The 16,553-nt window shown below is 39.9% G+C and overlaps 1 protein-coding gene across 3 annotated transcripts in view; it reads right to left on the bottom strand.

The window, feature by feature from the left end:
- Positions 1-16,553, bottom strand: part of LONRF3 (LON peptidase N-terminal domain and ring finger 3) — a 46,125-nt gene that overhangs the window by 9,853 nt on the left and 19,719 nt on the right. For all 3 annotated transcript variants that reach the window (XM_017873511.1, XM_017873512.1, XM_017873513.1), the window contains 2 exons: positions 3,536-3,650; positions 914-1,035 (listed from right to left, as the gene is read on the bottom strand). In XM_017873511.1, the coding sequence (XP_017729000.1) occupies positions 914-1,035; positions 3,536-3,650 (237 nt within the window). The remainder of the gene's footprint in view (positions 1-913; positions 1,036-3,535; positions 3,651-16,553) is intronic.

Here is a 16,553-nt window from a genome sequence, read left to right as displayed (position 1 = left end):
CGTGATCCGCCCGTCTCGGCCTCCCAAAGTGCTGGGATTACAAGCTTGAGCCACCATGCCCGGCCTGATTTTCATAAGAAGTTCATGAGGTGGCCAGGCATGGTGGCTCACGCCTGTAATCCTAGCACTTTGGGAGGTCCAAGTGGGAGGATCACTTGAGGTCAGGAGTTCAAGACCAGCCTGTCCAACATGGTGAAGCCCTGTCTCCATAAAAAATACAAAAATTAGCTGGGCATGGTGGTGCATGCCTGTAATCTCAGCTACTTGGGTGGCTGAGGCAGGAGAATCGCTTGAATCCAGAAGGCAGAGGTTGCAGTGAGCCAAGATCACACCACTGCACTCCAGCCTGGGTGACAGAGTGAGGCTCAATCTCAAAAAATAAGTCCATGAAGTAAGAACTCAAATTATTAAATTATTCTCAAGCTACAGATAAGGAAACTAAGGCCCAGAAAGGTTAAGTGACCTGCCTAGGGTTGTGAAGTAGACTCACTTTGAGGTAGAACTGGGTCTTAAGCCCAGTTCTGGTTGACACCAAAGTTCTTAACTTCATAGCAACTCCTTATGTATCTGAAAACAATCTTTTGGCTATTTCGTTAAGTTCCCCTGATTAAGCTACTCCAATTTTACTCTCTCCAACAAATACCCTGTTACTGGGGGCAGGGTGTACCCTCATCACTGGTTTCGCTTATGCTTCTTCAGTGGTATGCTGGTATGTTTAACAACTGGCTCTCTGGGTGCAGGGGAAGCCCTGGTTTGTAGCACTTGCCAATTTCCATGGTGTAAATACTCTCACCATAGCCAACTTCAAGCAGCTGGCAGGACATCACTAAGTCGGAAGCTGGGAAGTAATGTGTACATTCAGCTCTCATGAGCTGGTATGAGGGAAACAAAACAGAAATATGCATATACATACTTAGAAAGTTCTTCCATTTCCTCTTCGTAAAGCTTCCTTCGTTCCTTCAGTTCTTCTGGAAGGAATTTAGCTATGAGCTCCTCCATTATTACATTTTTGCTGTATTTTCTTGATGCCAAGCACTATATGGGGGGAGGCAATTAGATAATATGCAATTAGGTAATATGCAGTCATCAGCAAAACACTTCTGATGTAATCACTGGACAAGTCACATGACCCACATATTGGAGTAGTCTGGACCCACAAATCAGCAGATGATACCATCATAATATATGTATTTTCTGGATGTTAGTTTCATTAAAAAAACCACACATGCAATTGATTATCTTTATAATTAGAAAAAAAATATTTTAACAAGGGGTAAAACCTGCATTGAAGTTTTAAAACTCTCACCATTTTCCTGAAATTGCAAATCAAGATCATGCTTCTTGTCCAAAAAGTGGGCGTGGCGGGGAAATCCTTCCCTTTCCATTTTCTGTGTGATCGTGTTTACAAGCTCACAGAAATGGTGTCCATCTGGCATATGCTCAAAGTTAGTGGCCAAAAGGTTCAGGGAACTAAAAGCATTTTCAATCACTGATCCTTTCCTGCCCTGTCCCACTCCCAGCCTAACCCAATGCTTGGGCTTCTGGATATTGCCAAATCTACCTATTTTTTCTCTTTTAATTTTAGTTTTAAAAAACACAAACAACTAAATATTGATTTGTCTATTTGCCTTTCTAATATACCATCTAGGTATCACTGAGATTAAAAGTCATGATTTCAAGAACTGGACTTAGGCTCAATTGTCACTGTTACTCTTCTCCCAAACACCCCTGACCGATGCACACCCAGGGATGTTTAAGTAGTGGGTATTTAACGGTGTGAATCAAACAACTGATGCTAAAATATCTGCGGAGAATTGCTTGCTATGGAAACTACCCCTACAGTCCCAGCAAGGAGAGCGCCTGAGTATAAAACTGTTGGCTTCAAACAATTTTGTTCCTTTCTCAGTATGGGCTGTGTCTCTATTCTGCAGTGAACATGATTGGAATATTTAATCCTATGTAAAATGGTGCAAGTGTGACCCTATGTGAATACACAGAGATAGATGAGAATATCTTCTAGACCCCAAGTCCTGAACCGTATAGCATCTGTCTCCAGGATGCCTTATCTGCCACTGTCACTGCCATTGCCTGGCTATGGGAAAATCAGCTGCACTTCCCAGTCCCAATTTTGTGGGATAAGCAGTGATTGAGGAGGTAGTTGGTCCAAAAAGTAGGTGACTCCTCTGCTGATGCTAAAACAAAAAGCCAGAAAAGGCACATACTAAAACTAACAGTGGTTTTCTCTAGGTACTGAGCATATGGGTAGATTTTTCTTCTTTCCACTTAATCTGAATTTTCCAGTGTTACAACAACACAGATGTATTATTTAAGTATAAGGATTATGGACTTCTCACCTACAATCAGGCCTGCAAATCCTACAACTTTATCTAGGGAAAGGTATGACAATGGCCCTCCTCCCAATCCCAACACATACCCTGAGGGCTACCAGTGATGATTATTTCACTCCATTCCCTTAATTTAAATACTGGGGTGATGGTAAAGCTCAACATGTGACTTCTCTTGACCTGTAGTCACCTAGAGATAGCCTTGCATCTCCGACCTCTCCTCAGGAATGACAGGGGTCAAGGAATATTAACACCAATCGTAAAATGTGGCACCTAAATCCCTGAGGGAGGGAAAACAAGATGGATTCTCAGGTCTTCTTTTCTATAGGAAATTCCTTCAGGTTCACTTGAAAAACAAAGGTGGGAGTCTGTGTGATTAGTTTTGGAGAACCTGGAAGTCCTAGAGGGCTGCTGTCTGCTAAATTGGCTTACTGCAAAAGCTCTAGGGCTTCCAGGTACAGTGGCTCCTGAGGGGTTGGACAAGGATCACTCTGAAGTTCTGTGAGGTTCTCCTGGGGCCTTTGGAGCTGTTATCCTCAAGCCACAGAATAAACATTGATGATAAGGGAACATCAGGGCTTACCTAGTCCAATCCTAGAGGGAACAAAAGATTTACTCAAGATCATAGTATATCAGATGCCATGATGAGATCAGAACCAGGATCCAAGTTTATCATCTATTTAACACTTTTGTTTCCAACACAAATTGATTTCCCTACTTACATCGCATAAAAAACTGCATGTTGCCTCATTTTCCTGAAGAACTTTATGGAGATGGGAACAGTGGCTATAAGACAGGAGAAATAGGCTGGGCGCGGTGGCTCATGCCTGTAATCCTAGCACTTTGGGAGACTGAGATGGGTGGATCACCTGAGGTCAGGAGCTCGAGACCAGCCTGAGCGTGGTGGCATGCGCCTGTAATCCCAGCTCCTTGGGAGGCTGAGGCAGGAGAATTGCTGGAACCCAGGAGGTGGAGGTTCCACTGCACTCCAGCCTGGGTGACAGAGTGGAGATTCCGTCTAAAAAAAAAAAAAGACAGGAGAAATAGATGGTTTGAGGGAGTAATGTGCCCTACCACAGTGCAGTGGCTTGGGGTCCAGTTGAACACTGTCTTAGTGCCCAATTCCAAATAAGCTAAACCAAACAAGAAAGAAATACTGATTTAAACCAAACAAAGAAACATTGATTTACCTGTGAAAGACCGTCTTTGCATAATGGACACTTGGCGTTGTGATCTAGGCATCTTTCTAGGCATTTTAAGCAAAAAGTATGCCCACAAGGTGTTGTGACTGGCTCATAGAATAATCTGAAATTTAGGAATCAAAATGGAAGAAAACTTCAATAAGACCAAAATAAAAGAGCAACTCAAAGCTAAGGTTTTAAAGCATTATTTAGATTATTTTAGGGTGGGGAGGAGTTCTTTTTTAAAAGTCACTATTGTTGCACTTCAGATAAACATTTGCCTTTCATTTTGAGCTGGATTAGAATACATTTATTAAAGTTTAGGGCATAGCTAGATCATTTTGTGACATCAATTCTAGTCTATCTCTTCTGGGGAATTCAGATTTTTTGCCCTGTCTGGTCCAAGAAAAATAGAGATTAATGCACAGAGCGTCTGGATAAATTCTATTCTGAAAATATTAGCCAACCTGTTCACCTGAGTATATGTAAACACACACAGACACACACAGACACGCAGACACACATACTCTCTCTCCCTTACACATTTACCCACTTAAGCACTTTACATCATATTACCATGGAAAAAAACTTTGTTTGCTAACCTTGATTCCTCTTTTCGTCTAAGCAATGTTAATGCCTGAAGGATATCAAAACTGTACCTCTAACAAACATAACTGCCTTTTATATAGATAATTTTCATAGGGGGAGAATAGTATTGTTAGTGTGCTTACTGATATAGACCAGATATGGATCTATATTGATGCATATACACAAATACATACATTTACATGTGTACATACGTATGTATACATACATATACTTCAATTTGGTACTATTTTAATTGCTTGGGGAGAGCAGGATATTTTCAAAGCAACGTGGGAATCCTTTTATAAAGCTGTTCTGTACCTTCAGAAATTCATGGATTTGCTTTGCTTAAAAAAAGGCTCACCTGCAGCGAGATCAGTGAGTGAGAGTAGCTGAAGATGACCGTTGAGGAGTGGGGCTTGCATTCACCAAGAGGAGGAGCACAGGAATAATGGAAAGACCCCTCCCTGCCTGACCAGCCTATTTTTACCTCACAAGAGTGTTCAGTGGAGAGTCAGAGGCTGCCAGCTGTACGGCTCCCTCGTGTGGCCAGGAGGTGCACCAGCAGCCTGGCCAGCACTGCCAGGCTGAGTAGAAGAATCAACATGCCAGCTGAAAAGTACTTGTGAAGAAATTGAACCCACTAACTAGAATGAACCTGAGGTCCAGAAGGGTTGAAGTTACTTGTCTAAGTGTGCACAGCCAACTGTTGACAGATGGAAGTCTATCCAACTTCCACTTCCAGTCATGTGCCTTTTCTATTACAAGGATAATTCTCAATCATTGCTGTGCATCAGAATCACCTGGACAGCTTTATCTTTAAACTGCTTTATTGATGCAAAATTGATATATAATAAATGGAACAGACTTAAAGTGTACAATTTGATAAGTTCTGACATATGTACTCACTTATGAAACCATCGCCACGATCAAGATAGGAAACATACCCATCACTCCCAAATGTTTCCTCTCGCCCCTTTGTAAGCCCTCCTTCCTGCCTCCCCAAATCATCTGGGGAGCTTATGGAAACTCTAGATGCCCACTATAGCATCTACAGAGATTCAGATCAGTAGACCCAGTGTACAGGACAGGCATCAAGACTTTTTTTAAAGCCTCCCGGTGATTTTAATGTACAGCCAAGGTTGAGGATCACTGTGTTACACAAATCCCATTAATCTCTGCATAGGCAAACTTTCTGTATTGGTCTTCAAATATCAGTTACGTGTGGAGCAAAAAAAAAAAAATATATATATATATATATCAGCGTCCACAGGCTAAAGTTCCAAATTTCAGCAGGTCAAGGGGACCCAGAAGAAATGGGAGTATTTTTAAAAGCCAATGGAGGTCTGGAGTAAGAGAGAGGGAGACTTTTCTATATATTCATCTTTTTGTATTTTTGCAGAATTTTTTTGTTCGGTTTAAAAAGTAGTTAATTTAACAAATTAATTATAAATATAATAAATTTCTAGTTATCCAATTGGCCAAAAAGCAAGTTTATTTTTTATTTTTAAAAAAACTATTTACTATGGAGGTCTCAGTGTACTAAGGCAAGAACAAAATATGAGAACTGGAAAGGAAAAAATCAAATCTGTCATTATTCACAAATGATATGGTGAACTTAGAAAAATCTAAAAGAATCTACGAATGATTATTAGAATAAGAATAGAATTAACAAAGCTACTAGATAAATACACGCACACACACAATTATAGTTCTATATACCAGCAATAAATATTAGAAATGTTATCATCTTAAAGATAACATTTACAACTGCTTTTAAAAATCAAGTGTCCAGGAAGAAATCTAACAACAGTTATAGGAGACCTCTTTTGGAAAAAGCTACAAACACCTCATTGAAAGAAAGTAAACAACTAAGTCCCAATAAAAAACCTCAATGGGTTATTTCATTTGTTTATTTTTGTAGAACTTGACAAGTTGATTTCTAAACTTTATAAGGAAAAGCAAAGGGCCAAGATACATCTGAAGAGCAATGATGTGGGAGGACTCACTCTACCAGATAACAGAACATATAAAGCTGTAGTGATTAAAACAGTATATGACTAGCACAAGGACAAATAGACTCAGGGAATAGAATAGGAAGCCCAGAAACAGATCCAGATGTGGATTCTTGATTTATGACAAATGTGCCACTTCAAAGCAGATGGGGGAAAGATTTTCAATACATAAATAGCCTTCTCAATAAATGGTATTAAGAGAGTTGGCTATCTATAGGGGGAAATGAAATTGGATCATCTCTCATATCATTCGCAAAACCAATTCCATGTGGGCTGTAAAATAAATGTGAAAAGCAAAACAATAAAACATTCAGAAGATGAAATAGCCAGGCACAGTGGCTGGCACCTCTAATCCCAGCTACTTGTTGGGGGGTGCTGAGGCAAGAGGATCACCTGAGACCAGGAGTTTGACACCCCATGTCTTAAATAAATTAATTAGTCAAATAAAAGAAAATAAAGATAAAACAGGAGAATATCTTTATGACCTGAAGGTAAAAAAATGAATTATGACACAAACCCTGCCTATAAATGAAAAGATGGATAATTTTGACTGTATTAAAATGAAGAGCTTTTGGCTGGGTGCAGTGGCTCACACTTGTAATCCCAGTGCTGTGAGGCCGAGGTGGGCGGATCATCTGGGGTCAGGAGTTCAAGACCAGCCTGGCCAACATGGCAAAACCCCGTAAAAATTAACAGACTGTGGTGGCGCATGCCTGTGATCCTAGCTACTGGGGAGGCTGAGACAGGAGAATCGCTTGAACCCAGGAGGTGGAGGTTGCAGTGAGCTGAGATTGCACCACTGCACTCCAGCCTGGGCGACAGAGTGAGACTCCATCTCAAAATAAAAAAGAAGAGGAAGCGCTTTTAAGTTCATCAAAAATCTCATTAAGAGGGCAAAAAGGCAAGCCAGAGTAGGAGAAAATATCTGCAACACATAACGACTAGCAAAGAACTTGTATGTAGAGCATACATAGAGCCCCTAGAAGTCAGTAAGAAAAAGAGAAGGAAGCCAACAGAAAATGAACAAACACTTATATGCACCAGCAGATGTAAACAATGTTTATAGCAATGTTACCCATGATATCCCCTAACTAGATGCAACCCAAACATCCATCCATAAGAGAACTGGTGGATTTATACAATGGAATATTATACAATAATGAAAATGAACAAACTTCACCTACATGCAATAACATGGATAAATCCTAATACTGAGTAAAACAAGCCAGATTTAAAGAATAAATTCTGGGTAATTCAGTTTATGTAAAGCTTTTACATAGGCAAAACTAGATTGCATCACCTAGATATGCATATACGGGTAGTAAAGCTATAAAGAGAAACAAGATAAAAGTCAAGATAGTGGTTGGGGTAGGAAGGATACCTACCTCCCTACAGGTATCCTCTATGATTGGGAAGAGGCATATGGGCAGCTTCTTGGGTCCTGGCAATGTTTTACTTCTTGAACTGAGAGGGGTTACACAAATATCTTCTCTACAATATTTTGTTAAGAGAACATATTTATATTTTATGCACTTTTCCACTGTGTGTATTTCACAATTTAAAATGTTTTTCAAAAGCGTGATTTGGAACCACTGCTGTGATCTAATTACCAGAGCAGCCAAACCAAAATATCTCATTTCCTTGGTAACTTAGTCCTGTGAATCTGAATGTCTTATATTATTCGATGGTACTAATGATGAAGATGATTGATGAATCAGTATCTACAACTAATATGCAAAACTGTTTTTCCTGAGAATTTTGCAATTGGGCCTACTGTTCATTTAAGAATGTAACCTAATGCAATCTATCTAAAATAACAAAGATATAGCTGGCTAATTAATTGCAATAAATACTGACATTTAGTGAGCAGATGAATAAAACACACACAAAAGGACACAGCAATCTCTTAGCAAAAGCTGTGATTAAAATGCCCCTGACTGAGTAGTAGCAAACACAAATGCGGCCACAGATGCTGCATAATTATTGCTTTGAAATAGTTCAAGGTTCAGATGCTTAGAATACATTACACTTTTCAATACTCAATTCATTTCTATATTTAGGGCTACTCTGCTTCTCTGCACGGCCTGAGTAAAGTGACTGGAACAGATGGAATGTATTTCTCTGGCTATATTTCTTGGTGTGTCGATACTTAACTTTGTATATTAAGAGGTGGTAATTATGATTAGCTTCATTATACTATTGAGAAAATTTAATCCGAGACAGGTTAAAATAACTTGCCTAAGATCACACAGCTAGCTGGTAAGTAGCAGGGCTTTGGGATGTGAGGTCAGATCTGACTCCCAAGCCTATCCTTCTTCTTCACTCTATGATGTGACAGCAACTATGTGCATGTATTTCTGCATCCAAATAGACATCATCCATCTACATGTAGATACACACACTCATATGCACACTTTTCTCCCTCCCTCTCTCCTCTCTCCCTCCTTCTGAGAGAGAGACAGACAGACAGAGAGAGAACTCGACTAGAATCCTTTTTATTTACCACTTCAGGTAACAATTTCAGAAAACGCGTCCAAGAGGTATTTATAAATCAGAGCAGGGCCAGATTTTCACACAGAAAACATTTTACATTGTTACAGTGATGGAGTAAACAATAGTAATTATAAATGCTTTCAGTTTGATGTCAGCCTGGATAAAATGTTTGGCTTGTCTGGAAATAGCTATCTTTTCCCACCAGTTACATCCTTGTATTGTGTTCTTTTGCTATCAAATGAGAGCAAAGAGGAAAGGAGAAGGAAAGGAGGGAGGGGAGAAGGAGAGGGAGAAATAGGGAGAGAGGGAGGGAGGAAGAGAGAGTGACAGTGTGAGAGAGAGAGAGACAGAGCGATTGAATGAGAGTGAACTGACAGGATCCTTAACACCCAGCTACTTGAGTAGCTAAAACTAGGTTAAATATAAAGCTTCTTGTTAGAATTGACAAAGAGGTCACTGGGCCATTAGATAACTGGTTCAAATATCAAACATTCTTACTGCATATCTCCAAATGTCCTTGTCACTCCAAAAGTTCTGCTCCACAGCAGCCCCAGAGGTGGCCCCCAACGGCTAAGGTATCCACACGACGCAAATATCAAAGGAGCACTTGCAACCACTAACGATTGAGGGGCAGAGTTCTGAAGGGTTGAAGTTAGGGGGCAACTTTCCTCAACAGAGCTCTCCCAGTTCAGCAAGGGAGACTTGGAGATTGGAATGGTCCTCACTTACACACCTCCGATTATTGTTCCACTCACTCTTTCCACCCTTTTCCCTGTGGAACTTACAACCTGCTCCTCCTAATTTTCTCTCTAGAATCTGTGTATACAAATTCACACTCTAACTTGTTTTTCTACAAATGCAGCTCCAGGAAACTGGATTTCATACTAAAATCTTGCACAAATAGTACAAATGTCTAATTTCATGACCCCTACAGATTGTTTCAGACTATCTTTACTCCCAGACACTCTCCCACAAGGACACAGGGTAATAAGAGAACCAATCATATTCTTAACAACGAGAAAGAGAAGAAGAATACTGGAGAGGTGGAATCAAAAGCTTTTTCAATGCTATCATAATTCAAGCTGAAGCATGTGTATGAAATAGCCTCTGCCAACATCCGATGTCTAACTTATAGACAAACACTGTTGGAAAGGGAACTCCATCTGTCTAACTTACAGACAAACCCTGTTGGAAAGGGAACTACATGCTTCTGACCGATGGCTGCAGTTTCCAGAACCTCAAGATCCAAAGTTCTTTCTAGATTTAGTAGGTTTCTTATCACCATCAAGCAGTGAGAGGCCAGCTATAACTTAGCAGCTTATGCAATGGCTACTCCAGGCACAGAGGGTTTTTGTTTTGTTTTGCTTTGTTTTGTTTTGAAGTCTCACTAGAATGGAGGGGCAGATAAGAGAAATCGTGGCTTTTAAATTTCGAGTGAGCCAACTAGAAGGGGGTCTTATCCTCTTAGTGTTTATTTCTTGGACCAAATTGGGAGACCTCCTTCAAAGCCCCCTGTTGAGTTCAAGGACAAACAAGATGAAAGGGAGAAAGCAGAGGAACAAAAGAACTTACACCTCAGGATTCTTAGTTTTCAGAGAAAACACAAACAGGATGAGTCTGTATGTTTGATTTCTTGTCCCCTGGATGTTGGGGGGAGTGTTAAGAAGAATACGCACAACAAAGACCTGGTCTCTGAGCAGGCTAAGTCAAGTCTACTCCACAGCTCACATCATGGGCTTAGAGTCACAACGGTATTACCTACAGGAGCCCATTGCTCTGCCTGGAAGCAGGATTTCTCTATCTTCTACCTTGGCTTTGCCAGAACCCACCTGCCATTCTATCGTGAGGGGGTGAGGGAAGTAGTGAAAGGAACCTGCTCATTTAGCCCCTCCCACCCTAGCCCACTCCACCCATAGCAACTCCTGACATCATGTGAGGCTTGCTTTGAGTGCTTCAATATTCCACCTGCTGAGCTGTTTATCAGGTCTGCCAAAGCTTATGAGCAAATCTGGCATCCAAAATTTTTTTAAGAGAAAGAAGGTCCACATTTCAGGTAATGGCTGTGTTACTCATTTTTAGTCATCTGACAACAGTCATTCAGAATACAAATGCAGGTTATCAATATGAGAAGCGTATGTGCCCATTAAAGGGCGAGGAAATATCTGAGCAGTTTCTGCTGGCTGGATCCCACCATGTAGTGTATGAAAATACTTTTTTAGGGCCAGGCACAGTGGCTCACGCCTGTAATCCCAGCACTTTGGAAGGCCAGGGTGGGTGGATCACCTGAGTTAGGAGTTCAGGACCAGCCTGACCAACATGGTGAAACCTTATCTCTACTAAAAATACAAAGAATTGCCAGGCAGGAGGCTGAATTGCCTGAACCGGGAGGTGGAGGACGCAGTGAGATGAAATCACACCACTGCACTCCAGCCCGGGTGACAAAGTGAGACTCTGTCTCAAAACCAAAATTAATTTAACTTAATTTTAAAATTAAATAAAAGGACTTTTTGTTATATTTTCTCTTGGGTCAATCATCTTAATTTCTTATTTTATTTTATTTTTCCATAAGTTATTGGGGTACCGGAGGTATTTGGTTACATGAGTAAGTTCTTTAGTGGTGATTTCTGAGATTTTGGTGCACCATCAACGAGCAGTATACACCGCACCATGTTTGTAGTCTTTTATCCCTCACCCTCCTCCCACTTTTCCTTCCAAGTCCCCAAAGTCCATTGTATCATTCTTATGCCTTTGCATCCTTATAGCTTAGCTCCCACATATCAGTGAGAACATACAATATTTGGTTTTCCATTCCTGAGTTACATCACTTAGAATAGTCTCCAATCTCATCCAGGTCACTGCAAATGCTGTTAATTTATTCCTCTTTATGGCTGCATAGCATTTCATTGTATATATATACCAGAGTTTCTTTATCCACTCGTTGATTGAGCATTTGGGTTGGTTCCACGATTTTGCAATTGTGAACTGTGTTGCCATAAACATGCATGTGCAAGTATCTTTTTTGAATAATGGTTTATTTTTCTCTGGGTAGATACCCAGTGGGATTGCTGCATCAAATGGCAGTTCTACTTTTAGTTCTTTAAGCAATCTCCACACTGTTTTCCATAGTTTACATTCCCACTAGCAGTGTAGAAGTGTTCTCTGCTCACCACATCCACGCCAACATCTACTGTTTTTTGAGTTTTTTACTATGGCCATTCTTGCAGGAGCAAGGTGGTATCTCAATGCGGTTTTGATTTACATTTCCCTGATCATTAGTGATGCTGAGCATTTTTTTATGTTTTTTGGCCATTTGTGTATCTTCTTTTGAGAACTGTCTATTCATGTCGTTAGCCCACTTTTTGATGGGATTGTTTTTTTCTTACTGATTTAAGTTTGTTGTAGATTCTGGATATTAGTCCTTTGTCAGATGTATAGATTCTGAAGATTTTCTCCCACTCTGTAGGTTGTCTGTTTACTCTGCTGACTGTTCCTTTTGCCGTGCAAAAGCTCTTTAGTTTAATTAGGTCCCAGCTATTTGTCTTTGTTTTCATTGCATTTGCTTTTTGGTTCTTGGTCATGAAATCCTTGCCTAAGCCAATGTCTAGAAGGGTTTTTCCAATGTTACCTTCTGGAGTTTTTATAGTTTCAGGTCTTAGGCTTAAGTTCTTAATCCATCTTGAGTTGATTTTGTATAAAGTAAGAGATGAGGATCCAGTTTCATTCTCCTACATGTGGCTAGCCAATTATCCCAGCACCATTTGTTGAAAAGGGTGTCCTTTCCCCACTTTATGTTTTTGTTTGCTTTGTTGAAGATCAGTTGGCTGTAAGTATTTGGGTTTATTTCTGGGTTCTCTATTTTGTTCCATTGGTCTATGTGCCTATTTTTAGAACAGTACCATGCTGTTTTGGTGACTCTGGCCTTATAGTATAGTTTGAAATCGGATAGTGTGATGCCTCCAGATTTGTTCTTTTTGCTTAGTCTTGCTTTGGCTATGCAAACTCTTTTTTGGTTCCATATGAATTTCAGAATTGTTTTCTTCTAATTCTGTGAAGAATGATGGTGGTATTCTGATAGAGATTGCATGGAGTTTGTAGATTACTTTTGGCAGTATGGTCGATTTGACAATATTGATTCTACCCATGAGCATGGGATGTGTTTCCATTTGTTTGTGTCATCTCTGATTTCTTTCAGCAGTGTTTTGTTGGTTTTTTTTCTTTTGCTTTGTTTTTTTTTGACGGAGTATCACTGTCGCCTGGGCTGGAATGCAGTGGCGCAATCTCTGCTCACTGCACTCTGCTTCTCAGGTTCACGCCATTCTCCTGCATCAGCCTCCCAAGTAGCTGGGACTACTGGCACCCGCCACCAGGCCCAGCTAATTTTTTGTATTTTTAGTAGAGACGGGGTTTCATCGTGTTAGCCAGGATGGTCTCAATCTCCTGATCTCACGATCCACCCGCCTCGGCCTCCCAAAGCGCTGGGATTACACGCATGAGCCACTGTGCCTGGCTTGTGTTTTGTAGTTTTCTTGTAGAGGTCTTTCGACTCCATGGTTAGGTAAGTATTTTATTTTTTTACAGCTATTGTAAAAGGGGTTCTTGATTTGACTCTCTGCTTGGTCGCTGTTGGTGTATAGAAGAGCTCCTGATTTGTGTACATTCATCTTGTATCCAGAAACTTTACTGAATTCTTTTATCAGTTCTAGGAGCTTTCTAGAGGAGTCCTTAGGGTTTTCAAGGTAAACAATCATATCATCGGCAAACAGTGACAGTTTGACTTCCTCTTTACTGATGTGGATCCCTTTATTTCTTTCTCTTGTCTGATTGCTCTGGCTAGGACTTTCAGTACTCTGTTGAAAAGGAGTGGTGAGAGTGGGCATCCTTGTCTTGTTCCAGTTCTCAGAGGGAATGCTTTCAACTTTTCACCATTCAGTATTATGTTGGTTGTGGGTCTGTCACAGATGACTTTTATTACATTAAGGTATGTCCCTTGTATGCTGATTTTGCTGAGAGTTTTAATCATAAAGGGATGCTGGATTTTGTTGANCCTCGTGATCCACCCACCTCGGCCTCCCAAAGTGCTGGGATTACAGGTGTGAGCCACTGCACCCAGCCCAGATTATCTTTTAATATGTTGTTGGATTTGGTTAGCTAGTATTTTGTTAAGGATTTTAGCATCTGAGTTCATCAAGGATATCAGTCTGTGGTTTTCTTTTTCTGGTTGTCCTTTCCTGGTTTTGGTATTAGGGTGATGCTGGCTTCATAGAATGAATTAGGGAGGGTTCCTCCTCTATCTTGTGGAATAGTGTCAAAAAGATTGTTACCAATTCTTCTTTGAATGTCTGGTAGAATTCTGCTGTTAATCCGTCGGTCCTGAACTTTTTTTTTGCTAGCAATTTTTCAGTTACCATTTCAACCTTGCTGCTTGTTATTGGTCTATTCAGGGTATCTCATCCTTCTTGATTTAAGCTAGGAGAGTTGTATTTTTCCAGGAATTTATCCATCTCTTCTAGGTTTTCTAGTTTACGTGCATAAAAGTGTTCATAGTAGCCTTCACTAATCTTTTCTATTTCAGTGGTGTCAGTTGTAGTATCTCCTATTTCATTTCTTAGTGAGGTTATTTGAATTTTCTCTCTTCTTTCCTTGGTGAATCTTGCTAATGGTCTATCAACTTTACTTATCTTTTCAAAGAACAGGCTTTTTGTCTCATTTATCTTTGGTATTGTTGTTGTTGTATCAATTTAATTTAGTTCTGCTCTGATCTTGGTTATTTCCTTTCTTCTGCTGGGTTTGAGTTTGGTTTGTTCTTATTTCTCTAGTTCTTTTGAGGTGTGACCTTAGATTGTCTGTTTGTGCGCTTTCAGACTTTTTGATGTAGGTGCTTAGGGCTATGAACTATCCTCTTAGCACTGCCTTTTCTGTATTCCAGAGGTTTTGATAGGTTGTGTCATTATTGTCATTCAGTTTGAAGAATTTTTTAAATTTCCATTTTGATTTTTTGACCCAATGCTCCTTCTGGAGCAAGTTGTTTAATTTCCATGTATTTGCATGGTTTTGAAGGTTCCTTTTACAGTTGATTTCCAGTTTTATTCCACTGTGGTCTCAGAGAGTACTTGATATAATTTTAATTTTCTTAAATTTATTAAGGCTCATTTTATGGTCTATCATATAGTCTATCTTGGAGAAAGTTTCATACACTGTTGAATAGAATGTGTATTCTGCAGTTGTTGGATAAAATGTTTTGTATGTATCTGTGAAGTCCATTTGTTCCAAGGCATAGTTTAAATCCATTGCTTCTTTGTTGACTTTCTGTCTTGATGACCTGTCTAGTGCTGTTAGTGGAGCATTGAAGTCCCTCACTATTATTGTGTTGCTGTCTATCTCATTTCTTAGGTCTATTACTAATTGTTTTATAAATTTGGGACTTCCAGTGTTAAGTGTATATATGTTTAGGATTGTGATATTTTCCTGTTGGAAAAATCCTTTTACCATTATATACTGTCCCTTTTTGTCTCTTTTAACTGCTGTGGCTTTAGAGTTTGTTTTGGGCCGGGTGCAGTGACTCACGCCTGTAATCCCAGCACTTTGGGAGGCCAAGGCAGGTGGATCACGATGTCAGGAGTTCAAGACCAGCCTGACCAACATGGTGAAACCTGGTCTCTACTAAAAATACAAAAATTAGCCAGGGGTGGTGGCGCATGCCTGTAATCTCAGCTACTCAGGAGGCTGAGGCAAGAGAATCACTTGAACCCAGGTGGTGAAGGTGGCAGTAAGCCGAGATCACACCATTGCACTACAGCCTGGGTCTCAGAGGGAGACTCTGTCTCAAAAAAAAAAAAAAAGTGTTTTGTTTGATATAAAACTAGCTACTCCTGCTCACTTTGGGTGTTCATTTGCATGAAACACCTTTTTCCACCCCTTTACTTCAAGTTTATGTGAGTCTTTATGTGTTAGGTGAGTCTCCTGAAGGCAGCAGATGGTTGGTGAGTTCCTATCCATTCTGCGGTTCTGTATCTTTTAAGTGAGGCATTTAGGCCATTTACATTGTTAGTACTGAAATGTGGTGTACCGTTGCATTCATCGTGCTCTTTGTTGCATGTGTACTGTTTTATGTTTTTGCTTTTTAACTTGTAGTTTTGTTTTATAGGTTCTATGTGACTTATGCTTTAAAGAGGTTTTCTTTTGATGTGTCTCCAGCATTTGCTTCAAGATTTAGAGCTCCTTTTAGCAGTTCTTGTAGTGGTAGCTTGGTAATGGCAAATTCTCTCAGCATTTGTTTGTCTGAAAATGACTGTGTCTTTCCTTCATAAGTGATGCTTAGTTTCACCGGATACAAAATTCTTGGTTGGTCATTGTTTTGTTTGAGGAGGCTGAAGATAGGTCCCCAGTCCCTTCTAGGTTTTAGGGTTTCTGCTGAGAAATATGCTGTTAATCTAATAGGTTTTCCTTTATAGGTTAGCTGGTTGCTGTCTCGGTTCTTAAAGACTTTTTCCTTCATCTTAACTTTGGATTATCTGATGACAATGTGCTTAGGTTAGGATCTGCTTGCGATGAATTTCCCAGGTGTTCTTTGTGCTTCTTGTATTTGGCTATCTAGGTCTCTTACAAGGCCAGGGAAGTTTTCCTCAATGATTCCCCCACATATATTTTCCAGACTTTTAGAATTTTCTTCTTCCACAGGTACACCAATTATTATTAAGTTTGGTCATTTAACATAATCCCAGACTTCTTGGAGGCTTTGCTCATATTTTCTTATTTGTTCATATTTTCTTATTTTTTTTTAATTTATTTTTTATTATACTTTAAGTTCTAGGGCACATGTGCACAATGTGCAGGTTTGTTACTTTTTTCTTTGTCTTTGTTGGATTGGGTTAATTTGAAGACCTTGTCTTCGAGCTCTGAATTTCTTTCTTTCTTTCTTTCTTTTTTTTTTTTTT

The sequence above is a fragment of the Rhinopithecus bieti genome, unplaced genomic scaffold, assembly GCF_001698545.2.
Source record: "Rhinopithecus bieti isolate Rb0 unplaced genomic scaffold, ASM169854v2 scaffold_8300, whole genome shotgun sequence".
NCBI classification, from domain to species: domain Eukaryota; kingdom Metazoa; phylum Chordata; class Mammalia; order Primates; family Cercopithecidae; genus Rhinopithecus; species Rhinopithecus bieti.
The sequence above is the reverse complement of the archived record's forward strand: the minus strand, read 5'-3'. Positions and strand labels throughout refer to the sequence as shown.